The sequence below is a fragment of the Gobio gobio genome (genome assembly GCF_949357685.1).
Source record: "Gobio gobio genome assembly, chromosome: 20".
In the NCBI taxonomy this organism is placed as follows: Eukaryota; Metazoa; Chordata; class Actinopteri; order Cypriniformes; family Gobionidae; genus Gobio; species Gobio gobio.
In genome coordinates this window covers 3216215-3229071 of record NC_137113.1, presented here as the reverse complement: position 1 = coordinate 3229071, position 12857 = coordinate 3216215, and the positions used below count along the sequence as shown (strand labels likewise).

Below are 12857 nucleotides of genomic sequence, written 5' to 3'. Positions count from 1 at the left end.
ATGGCTTTAATGGTGAGACTTTTGTTTTTGTAATCAGACTCAAAAATGATATAAAAATTTGGATTTAGGTTTAATCGGCCAATATATCGGTTATCGGCTTTCAAATATAAAGAAGTATCGGTTTCGGTATCGGTATCGGCCAAATGTTCATATCAGAGCATCCCTAAGAGTTGCTGAACGATCTATCACAATATTCCAGGTTCAAGTTGAGCTTTATAGATATAATCTGTGACATTCTGCCAACACAGGAAATCATTTTGACTTGTTGCTCTGTTTGTAAAAAGCTACAGACTTGAGTTCAAAGCGATAAAAACGTCTGCCAAATTAAATAAAATGTAAGTGTAAATGCATTAATAATAAACTTAAGCTATGTAGGGTATGCTATAACATTATGCGCAAAAAGAGTTAATATTTAAACATTACATTCTGCACAAAAAAACAACATTTAAACCACAGTTTTAAGATTAAAATCACTGATAAAAATTACAATAATCTAGGGCTGTCAAGCGAATAATCGCAATTAATCACATACAAAACAAAAGTTTGTGAATTCATATTGAACTTAATACATTACAAAACCAATGCGCAGGTTAATTTTCTGAACAAGAGCACTCCCGAGTCCGTGTTTCTCACATTGTTCACGTGAATCACGGCACAGTTCGAGTGCAACTGAACTCAGAGCACCTTGTAACGCGTTGTGTCCGGATGAAAATAATAGGGATAGCTCTCTTAGGTGGAGTTAATGCAAACACGGAGGCGATTAACATTAAACAGCTCACGCTTTATTCCCCGCAAAACTCTCACAAGAGTGCGTCACAAACTCCATTCCGTCCACAGCGTTACTAAATAAAAACAAAATAACTAAATGTGAGCAACAGAAAATAATCAGCACACATGGGAGTGCTCGAGGCGCGCACACACACAAAATTCAGTCCGCATGACAGCTTTCACATTACCAATTTTTCATACAAACTGTGCCCCGTTCTGAACTTAACAGTGTAAAAACACCCTTTATTTCTATTTTTAAAATGAGAGAAAATCACTGCTTATTCTGAATTTTTAATCTTAGGCTTAAGAGACATGAACAAGTTCTTTGAAAAACATCTATGACCTTTGATACATGTCTAGTCTTCATGCTCTGTTGAGTATGGTTTCACTAATAATAAACATATATTTGCATAAAGCATGCATATTTGTCCATACCCATGTTGATTAGAGTATTAAACACTTGAAACGTATTAATTTAAGGTACATTTAGAACGGATAAAAATGTGCAGTTAAGCTGCAATGAATCGTGAGTTAACTCATGACAATCCTGTGATTAATCGCAAGGAACTCATGACAATCCTGTGATTAATCGTGAGTAAACTCATGACAATCCTGTGATTAATCGTGAGTAAACTCATGACAATCATGTGATTAATCGCAAGCAACTCATGACAATCCTGCGATTAATCGTGAGTAAACTCATGACAATCCTGTAATTAATCGCAAGCAACTCATGACAATCCTGTGATTAATCGTGAGTTAACGCATGGCAATCCTGTGATTAATCGTGAGTAAACTCATGACAATCATGTGATTAATCGCAAGCAACTCATGACAATCCTGTGATTAATCGTGAGTAAACTCATGACAATCCTGTAATTAATCGCAAGCAACTCATGACAATCCTGTGATTAATCGTGAGTTAACGCATGGCAATCCTGTGATTAATCGTGAGTAAACTCATGACAATCATGTAATTAATCGCAAGCAACTCATGACAATCCTGTGATTAATTGTGAGTAAACTCATGACAGTCATGCGATTAATCGCGGGTTAACAAGTGACAATCATGCGATTAATCATGAGTTAACTCGCAACAATCATGCGATTAAATATTTAATCGATTGACAGCCCTAATATATACACATATATATATATATACACACACACACACACACACACACACACACAGGCATGAATATACTTAAGAAATATTTGCATGTATATATTTCATTTATATTTATATCACTTATATTATATATAAATATAATAATTTGTACACAGATGTGTTTTGTACATAGAAATGCGCTTTTTACAACTGCAAATCGACTGGCATCTGTTTTCTGACAAATAATTTGTTGACAATTATAATTATAGGTTTTATTGATTAGTTGTAAATGTCACAGATGCTTTCGGCTGCGCACTCCTTTAAATAGTATGCATTTAAAGAGACAAAGAAAGAGGAAAGAAAAATTCACTTATACAGCCATAAATGAACCTATTTTATTTGTGAAAGAAGTTTGTTGTTTTTTGTGTTCTCACTGCGTAGTGGACAAACCTCAGGGTCCGTAAAGACGCAAACCACGATCTCTGAGCTCGAGAAAGCTTCAGGATAGACCTGTTATGCAACGCACATCTGGAGCAGGAAGGAGAGAAGGGAGAGAAATGGGGCAGAAGAGCAGACAGACTAGAAAAGAGTCAAGCAGATTTGCGATAAATAGACTGCGAGAGGAAGACAGGCTGAAGAGGAGGAGAACGGCCCAAAACTACTGCCTGTGACAAGATGGCACCATATTCAAATCTTTTTATAAACATATATGACATATTTACTTCCGTGAAACTCAAATGAGCTTTAAGAGCTTCTAAGAATATGTATGAAGTGAATAAATACATTTTAAGTGTTTCTAACATACACTATATTGCCAATAGTATTGGGACACCCAATTGTGACCAATCACGCTTCTCTGTCTGACAATCCCATGGACGAGTCTGAGTTTGGCGGTTGCCAGGAGAACGGGACTTGCCTGACTGCATTGTGCCAAGTGTAAAGTTTGGTGGAGGGGGGATTATGGGGTGGGCTTGTTTTTCAGGGGTTGGCCCCTTAGTTCCAGTGAAAGGAACTCTTAATGCTTCACCAAGACATTTTGGACAATTTCATGCTCCCAACTTTGTGGGATCAGTTTGGGGACGGCCCCTTCCTGTCCCAGCATGAATAACCAGAGCACAAAGCGTCTCCATAAAGACATGATGAGCGAGTTTGGTGTGGAGGAACTTGAGTCCTGACCTTGACCCGATAGAACAGCTTTGGGATGAATTAGAGCGGAGACTGAGAACTAGACCTTCTCGTCCAAGGTCAAAAATGGTCAAAAATCCCTATAAACACACTCCCAAACCTTGAGGAAAGCCTTAAGAGCTGAAGCTGTTAGAGCTGCAAAGGATGGGCGACTCCATATTAAACCCGACAGATTAAGAATGGGATGGCATTAAAGCTCATGTTCATGTAAAGGCAGGCGTAACTAATCTTTTGGCAATATAGTGTATATCAATCATATGACTTCATATGGACTATTGTTATGATCCTATGAAGCGCTGTATTGAAAATAATTATATGCGACTGGTTTGGAACATCATGTGGGTGAGTAAACGATGACACAACATTAAATATTAATATTTCTACCTGTCCCGTCTCCTGTCTATCGGCACAGGGCTGACTGACAGCCTGGTCTGGGTGGAGATGGAGCCCTGTGATTGGCTGCTGGTGAAGGAGGCGGCGTCCAGAGGACAGAGGGGCGGAGTTACAAGACTTGGGCTGCTGCAGTCAGAGTGAGATAGTGATCCTGAAACACAACAGCTTTTTAAGCATCCTTGATGTTTTGCTTTATTGCACACCAATCATCCACACAACAGGAAGTGTGTTGTCATGTAATGGTATAAATGAGATGTTTATGAGAGATGAGCACCTCTGTCAGAGCTGTGAACTGAGCGAGCATAGCGAGGGGTGGAGGGAATCTTAATGCGCTGCTCGCGATACTGAGACAAACCTACAGACACAAACACAAACATCATCAGTACTTCACATTAACCACAATTACATCATTTAGATCAACAGTTATTGACTACAGATTTCAGATAAACAATCACAGATCGCATATTTTAGACTGTGATTGTCAATCACAGATGTTTGATTGATCAATAAAGATTTTATATTTCCAATTATGATCAAAGTTTTGATCAAACAGATTTGATCATTAATTAAACTGAAATTATCAACAGGGGTGCAAAACCTAAAAAGAATTACTATTATTATTATAAAATTATTTGTATTTTCATAAATTATAAAAATGTATGTATTAATTATTTAATATACCTCTCACAATACAACTTTAACTTGGAAGGATGTCCTGTCACTTTATCCACTACAGTAAAAGATCTGGGTGTTATATTAGACCACAACTTGTCTTTCGAAAATCATGCTAGAGTTCTTACTAGGTCAAGAAAATATGATCATACAACACCAATTTTATCATCTCTACACTGGTTACCTATTAAGTTCCGTATCAATTACAAAGTATTGCTACTGACCTATAAAGCCCTAAATGGTTTAGCTCCAGTGTATCTAACGGATCTTCTATCGCCCTACAATCCATCGCGCTCTTTAAGATCACTAAACTCGAGGCTTCTGGTCATTCCTAGGATATCTAAGTCCACTAAAGGAGGGAGGGCTTTTTCACATTTAGCTCCTAAACTCTGGAATAGTCTTCCTGATATTGTTCGAGGTTCAGACTCGCTGTCCCAGTTTAAAACTAGATTAAAGACGCATCTCTTTAGCCAAGCATTCACATTATAAATACCTTTTATAACATTTTTCAATGTACATTTATGAAATGCACTTTCTGTAAAGCTGCTTTGAAACAATGTGTATTGTGAAAAGCGCTATACAAATAAATTTGAATTGAAATGAATTATTTATTATACATTCCATTATTATATATATTATATTATTTATTATATATACTTAATATATTTAATAAACAATTAATAAATATATTTTGTATTGTATTTATTCATAATAATAATAATAATAATAAGCTGTTTTGTAAGATAAAATATCATTATTATTTAAATTATTGTATTTTATTAAATAATAAAAATGTAAAAAATTAACAAATATATTAAAACAGCAATACTTTTGTACTGTAAAATACAAATAGTGTTTATAATAATAATAATAAATAAATATAGCTGCAAGCAGCCATTATCAAGGCCAAGCGCAAAGAAGAAGACAAGACATGCCAAAATGGCTGACAGTGTCAGATCAACTACAGCGATGAGCAATTAAAGACCTATTAAGGTGATTTTAGGCAAAATAGCTGTAAAATAAAAAATACAGTCAATAATAATGATTTAATGATTTATCACTTTCAACCAATAGGTGGCACAGTTACGAAATTGATGTGGTGTGGTCAGAATAAGGGAACAATGACACATGCAAAGATTGGTGTCAATACATCAAAGCAGGGTGTCAATATAGTGTCAATATAGTGTCAATATAGTGTCAATATAGTGTCAATATGTCATTGCAGAGATATAGCCTCAAGTGGCCATTTAATTATAAGTATGGACCACATGGCGGTGCTGTTTTGAAAGCTTTTAAGCAGCTTAAAGGCATGGTGTTGATGGCACATACCAAGTTTCGTAATGATACAATTAATTTGTAAAGCATAGCATTTTATATCATAATGCTGCATTGTAGTCAATGGGAATTTCATGTTTTGTTCTATTATAGCGCCACCAAGTGGCACAATCCTACCATTTTTTTATGTGTCCTCGGAGTGAGCCCATACATGTCTGTGTCAATTTTGGTGAAAATATCTCTTTTAGTTTTGGAGTTATAGACATTTATATGAAAAAACACATGAAAAATGACTGACACCTGACTTTGATTGGATTTTAGACCCCCTTGCTATCAATATTTTAACATTTGTGTATTAGTGTTTACCAATCGACCTATGTTTCCGAACTTCTGACGCTGGTTTCGTCTCGATCGGACTAGCGGTTTCGAAGATATCAGCTAATGTTTTTAAAGCGCTAAATTACAACGCTGCACAAACCATACGCCGAAACCTAGCAAGTCTGGTATCGTTGGACTCGGCGAGGATTCAGGAGACGAAAAAAGTTACTCCCATGAAAATAAGTCAACCCCACCCAAAGTTATAAGCATTTGGAAAAAAAATTCTACACTAGGTGGCGCAGTTTCGAAACTTGTCAGGCTACTTCAGGGCATCGTGCTGATGACCCATACCGAGTTTCGTAACAATCCGTTCATGCGGTCATAAAATACGGCATTTTAGTACATAATTCAAAATGGCCGACAGTCAAAATGGCCGATATGGTAAAATTGGATATGCCGTCCTGAATCTAACGAGACCACTTTTATGATTTTTGGACAAACGGTTCAAAAGTTATAAGCAAAAACAGCCATTTTTTGTATCTCCGGACCAGTAGGTGGCGCTGCGCCGAAACACTGCATGTTGCCTCATGCCATGCTTGTGCTGACATGTACCAAGTTTGTTTTGAACACGATAAAGCGCTGCGGAGATATTGCCTTAAGTGTGTTTTTGCAACCGCTACGTAAAATTTGTTTGCGCGTTTATCGAAAACGATTTGACGAATCAACAAGATTTTTTGTCAGCATAGTCTGAAGATGATCTGGTTCAATTTTCGTGCAAATCGGATGAACTGTCTAGGACGAGTTCGCAAAAGTAGGTTTTTCGGAATATTCGAAATGGCGGGAAAATTTTTATCACGGAAAATGACGTCATAGGGTGCAATCGTCTTGAGCCAAGGAATCATAAAATAAAACGTATTTATTTAATTATAATTTTTTTATAGAAATTAAGCCAATAAATACATATAGTAATATAACTATTAGGGCTGGGTAAAAAAATATTGATTTCTCGATTTTAATCGATTCTCAGTTTTACAAAACAATATCGATTCTTAAATCCAAAGAATCGATTAGTCATCCTGTTTTCAGTTAATGAATGAAATAAACATTGTAGCGCACCTCCCATCCAATAAATCGCTATAATCTTTGTGCTTTATTACTATTGAAATAAAACAGTCTCAGATTTCAAGTTACGTCTATTTTTTTTCCCGCAATTCAAAAACATAAATATCGTTTTGGTGCTGTGGCGTGAGATCGCTCAGCTCAAGAGAAGCAGCAGCGGAGCAAACATGAGCAGATCTTCTCTTCCGCCTTAATACCAGTAACAGCGCGAAATAAACACTAATGAGCTTCTGAAAGTGTGTTAAAGATACAGAACAACTTACCGAAATCCGTATCATGTCACACAGAATCACTCAATCAGTGTTTCAACCGCAGAAAGACGTCAGTAAAACGGCTTACAAGTAAACAATGTCACATTTACCTCAGAAAAACCATATCCAGTGTCCATAAACTCATCAGTCAGCTAGAAAAATTAACTCGAGAGAGGAGCATTTTACTAATTATATGCACCATTACATATTCATTGTCATTTTTAATGTTCTTCAATTTAATGCATGTATGTAGCCTATAAATATGATTATGTTATTGTAAAGTTAATATTATAACTTTATTATTATTTTATAAAAAAAAACAATTTAGTGTAATTTAAGTGTTTGTATACAAATCAGTTCATTTTTTACCTTCAATATTAGTGGGCTAATGTAGTATCAACTGACTCCCATAGTTTACAACATTAGTTCAGAAATTAGATTTTCTTGAGAAAATTGGCCATGTATTACACCTGATATTTATCTTAAGTAATTGATATTGAATTGAATCGAATCAAAATCTTGTGAATCGAAATCGAATCGAATTGTGGCATTTGTGTCAATACCCAGCCCTAGTAACTATTGTACTGTAAAATATAAATAGATTGTTTATAATAATAATAATGTCATTGTTGTTTGGTAAAATAAAACATTATTATTATTAAAATATATTTTTTTAAATGATAGAAATTAAGCCAATAAATAAATATAGTAATATTACTATTGTACTGTAAACAAAAAAGTGTTAAATGGATAGTTCTCCCAAAAATGAAAATTAGCCCATAATTTACTCACCCTTAAGTCACCCGAGGTGTGTGTGACATTCTTCTTTCAGAAAAAATAAAATCAGAGTTATATTACTCAAGTCCAGTCTAATCCAAGCATTAGAATTGGATTCATAGTTGCTCTGTTTTTGAAATCCATAAAAAGTGCATCTGTCCGTCATATAACTGCTCCACACGGCTCTGGGGTGTTAAAGCCTAAGAACATTTGGCAAAGGTACTACCAATGAAAACTAGCCTTTGTGCTAATTTTGGTACATTTACATTCATGAATGTTGATTAATGTACACTGTCCCTTTTAAAAAATAAAAATAAAAATAAATAAAGGCCTTCTGAGGTGAATCGATGCGTTTGTGTAAGAAAAATATCCATATTTAAAACTTTATCAAGTAAACTTTCGGCCGACCGCTTTCTGTGGAAAAGTGTTGAATGTTGAAAGTGAAACTCAAGATGTGACGTCATGACGAGCGGACCTGAGCGTTAGTCTTTCCATCCGCAGGGGCACTTTCAACTATTTTTCCATAAATTGAACAGGGAAGGCGGTCGGCCGAAAGTTTACTTGATAAAGTTTTAAATATGGATATTTTTCTTACACAAACGCATCGATTCACTTCAGAAGGCTTTTATTAACACGTGTGGAGCAGTTATATGACGGACTTTTTATGGACTTCAAAAACATCCAATTATAAAGCTTGGATTAGTCTGGACTTTTGTAATATATCTCAGATTTTATTCGTCTGAAAGAAGAATGTCACACACACCTCGGATGACTTGAGGGTGATTAAATCATGGGCTAATTTTCATTTTTGGGAGAACTATCCTTTTAATTGGTAGTAATAATAATAATAATCATCATCATTTTTCTTTATCAAACGACATTTATAGTTGTCTTAATTTAGTTTTATAGTTTTAATTTAATTAATATTTTTCAAATGTTTAGGCGTTCGGGGTACAGACCCAGTCTAGCGCTGGAGGGCAGAGAGTTGGTGTTGTGCTGTCCTGAGCCGCGAGGGCCGTCGAAGAGTTCACCAGAGCACTTGTGGTTGAGATCCACACTCCATCGGCCCTGGTGCTGCGGACTGGAGAACACACACAGATTCACCGTCTCACATCGCAACAGATGCGATACATCAGGGAGTGTGTGTTTGTGCGTGTACCTGACTGGAGTGTATGTGTGCGCTGGAACTGAAGGAGAGTTAGTGGTTTTGACACAGTGACTCCAGGCCGTGTACACTGGGTTCCTCATGACCGCGGTGACAGCAGGGTAGGGAGACAGCGTTCTGGGAGAGGTGTCTAGACACACAAACACACAAATAAATGCTTTTGACATCACTCACACAGTCCGATTTCATCTACATTCTCATTTTAGCCTCAACTACTCCTTTAAAGGGTTAGTTCACCCAAAAATAAAAATTCTGTCATTAATTCCTCACCCTCATGTCGTTGGACACCCGTCAGACCTCCGTTCATCTTCAGAACACAAATGAAGATATTTTAGTGAAAAGCTGATGCTGAGAAAGGCTTCAGATAGGCCTCCATTGGCATTCAGTACATTTACACTCACAAGATGCATAAAAGGCACTAAAAACGTCGTTACAAAGTCCATCTCACCACAGTGACTCTACAATAATTTTACGATGCGACGACAATAGTTTTTGTGCGAAAAAAAAAATCTAAATAACACCAAACTTGTTCTTGTCTTCCGTGTGTCTCCACGACGCATGCGCGAGAATATGAGCAGATCCGCCGTTCGGACACATGACCCAGAAGCGATTTGTTTACAAGCAGAGGAAGACGCGCGTATCTAAGCTGTTGAATTCTACATTGATCGTGCTTTAGGTCTCGGCGTAGTTCTCAAAATGGGGCTAAAGTGTGCATTTCATGGATTCCCGAACGCCGGATCTGCGTCATATTCTCACGCATGCGTCGTGGAGGCACACACGGAAGACAAGAAGAGGTTGAATAAAGTCGTTATTTTCATTTTTTTGCGCACAAAAACTATTGTCGTTGCATCGTAAAATTATTGTAGAGTCACTGTGGTGAGATGGACTTTGTAACGACGTTTTTAGTGCCTTTTATGGGTCTTGTGAGTGTAAATGTACTGAATGCCAATGGAGGCCTATCTGAAGCCTTTCTCAGCATCAGATTTACACTAAAATATCTTCATTTGTGTCTGAAGATGAACGGAGGTCTGACGGGTGTCCAACGACATGAGGGTGAGGAATTAATGACAGAATTTTCATTTTTGGCTGAACTAACCCTTTAAGGGCACATGGTTGTGCAGATGTTTTTGGTGTCAAACTCACGTGCTTGAAACGGTGAGAAGCCTGAACTATGACGATTCGAACGGAAAGGAGAGAAGCGGACCAGATCCACAGGCTCAGGAGACTGCTCGTCATGAGAGAAGCTCTGCAGCAGAGAGAAAGAGAGTAGGCAGTGGGATTAGAGCCCTGCATTTCTGCCCGAGCCCTTCGGGCCAATTTTCCCGTCATACCTCAAACGCGGGCCGGGCTTCGGGCCTTTTTAGGCTTCTCCTTCATTTTATATTTTAGACATTCAATAATTAAAAGAACCAATGAGATGTGCTGCACTGGTGGAAACAACATGAGACCATGATATTGCGAGTCCGCAACTGTCAAGACCGGCTCGCTCAGTGTTTAGAGGACGCTATGCAACACACATCCGCAAATGAGTAAAGCAAGCCAACACGCAAACTGCCACAAGTGAAACTGAAAATAAGCTAAGTCTGAGATGCTCAAAAACACAATCATCTTCATGAAACTAATGAGACTAAAAGCTCTTATCAGTGTTTCGGTCGCTCGTTCTCATAATACGGTCTTTGATGTTGAAATGAGCTGATGAATAAAATGCTCATATCTGTTGCTTTCGTTGACATTAACTCTGTTAAATGCGCATATAGCGCGGGAATTGAAGATCGGATTTATATTCATTTCGCGGAGAGGTGTAGGCTAAGGTAAGACAACCAGCGTTTATTTTTATTTGTTTAGATTGTGTAGCCCGTTTCGTTTGCGAGTGCCGTTGCGATCTGCCTGCCTCATCTTGTCAAAAATGCCTTTTTACTGTGATGGTGGTGATAGTAGGCTAAACGTTTAAACCAGTGTTTCTCAAAGTTTTTCTGCCATTCCCCACTCTGGAGGTAGTGAAGGGTTCCGAGCCCCACCTGTCCCCAATCGCCCCAACAAAGTTTTTCTCAAATGATCAGTATCGGCATTTATGATGGCTGATAAATGAATATTTGACAAAATTATAAAAATGGACGAAACACCGCTCAACCACATTATGAGTGTTGGCGTTCCATTTTATTTATCAGAACTTTAATATATTTTTATGTTCCTCTGTTCTGTTTTGACCATAATGCAGTTTAAAAATAAACTTGTTTGTTTTATATATATATATATATAAGCCGAACTTGACAAACTTGCTTACCATGTCATAAAATCTAATAATCCAATTCTCAAATATGTGCAAGTGAGTGTGTTTTGCCATTTAAAAACCTTCATAAATGATCTTGATTTTGATCTATAACGTGAGATGGGCGCCTATGTTTGTTTGCGTCGCAGTTCAGAGAGTCCTGTCAGTCGGATTCCCGTGAATTTATCAGTTTCTCCCGAAACACATGCAAGTAAGTGACCTGTGAACTGGGAGAAGAATAGAGTAAACTTTTTAGTTACTTACACTATGTGTATCTGATATGAATAAAACGTCTGCAAATTATTTTTGAATGGATTGTTATTGCTGCTTCCAGTGACACTAGTGTCTATTTTACAAACTCTAAATGTATTGTTTTACTAGTAGGCCTACTTATGTGTATTTAAATTTTTGAAACCTAAAATAAACATTATGTGGTTGAAAACAATGCATGATACCTCAAGTCACCTTCATTTCTTTAGCGCTTTTTACAACACGGATTGCTTCAAAGCTTTAGTGATAATCGGAAATAGGCTACATTTTGATTTAGAAGAAAAGCTAAAGTAGGTTTTTTTATTATTATTATTATCAAGCACTGAGCGAGTGCTTTTATTATCGAGCACTGAGGCCCTAGCCCGTCCCGTGTCCGACAGCTTATCAACATTTTCAGCCTGAGTCTGACTGTGTTTTATTTTTCTTCTATTTTTTATCCTCCCTATTAGGCCTACACATTGTTGCAGCCATTAAAATAGTTCAGTTTTGTTTTTAATGTCAAAGTAGTTATATTTTGTTCCGTTTCTTTATTACGTTTATTTAGAAAAATGTTTGAAGCATTTATTTGTTTGTTACATTTTTTTTTTTTTTAAGTAACGACCAAGCGGCCAGCAGCTGACAGTGAGTTAACCACATGTTTGATTAATTTAGTCTCTCAAATCAACACTGGACTTGTCTCTTGCTTATAATAAAATCCATAGATATAAAACATTTCAAGCATCACAATGTTAATTTAAACGTTTAGCCTAAAAAAGGCATTTTTTTACAAGCTGAGGCAGATGCTGCCCGCAACGGCGCTCACAAACAAAACGGGCTGATCGAAAAAAAAAAAAAAAACACAAAAAAAACATGCTGTTTGTCCTATCCTTACACCGATCTACAAAATGAATATAAATCCGATCTTCAATTCCCGGTCTGAGCTATATGCACATTTAACGGAGTTCACGTCAACGAAAGCAACAGATATGAGCTGCATTATATCAGCTCATTTCAAGATCAAAGACCATAATATGAGAGAGTGACTTGAGCACTGGTAAGAGCCTTTAGTCTCATTCGTTTTAATGAAGATGATTGTTTTTTTGAGCCTCTAAGATGTAGCCTATTTTCAGTTTCACTTGCGGCCGTTTGCGTGTTGGCGTGCTTTACTCATTTATGGCGATGCGTTGCATAGCGCCAGCCCCGCGCCACTCTACACACTTTCGAGCGTCTTGACAGTCGCTGTGTTATGGTCTCATGTTGTTTCCACCAGCGCAGCACATCTCATCTCAGGTGCACCGAAATAAAAAT

The 12857-nt window shown here is 37.1% G+C and overlaps 1 protein-coding gene across 7 annotated transcripts in view; it reads right to left on the bottom strand.

Annotated features, from left to right (window-relative positions):
* dlg5b.1 (discs, large homolog 5b, tandem duplicate 1) overlaps nt 1-12857 on the bottom strand; it is a 106029-nt gene that overhangs the window by 23041 nt on the left and 70131 nt on the right. For 4 of the 7 annotated variants that reach the window (XM_079801348.1, XM_079801349.1, XM_079801350.1 and 1 more), the window contains 6 exons: nt 10175-10277; nt 9026-9161; nt 8826-8947; nt 3729-3809; nt 3446-3605; nt 2327-2404 (listed from right to left, as the gene is read on the bottom strand). In XM_079801348.1, coding sequence (XP_079657474.1) covers nt 2327-2404; nt 3446-3605; nt 3729-3809; nt 8826-8947; nt 9026-9161; nt 10175-10277 — 680 coding nt within the window. The remainder of the gene's footprint in view (nt 1-2326; nt 2405-3445; nt 3606-3728; nt 3810-8825; nt 8948-9025; nt 9162-10174; nt 10278-12857) is intronic. The other 3 variants (XM_079801351.1, XM_079801353.1, XM_079801354.1) reach the window with 1 other exon arrangement.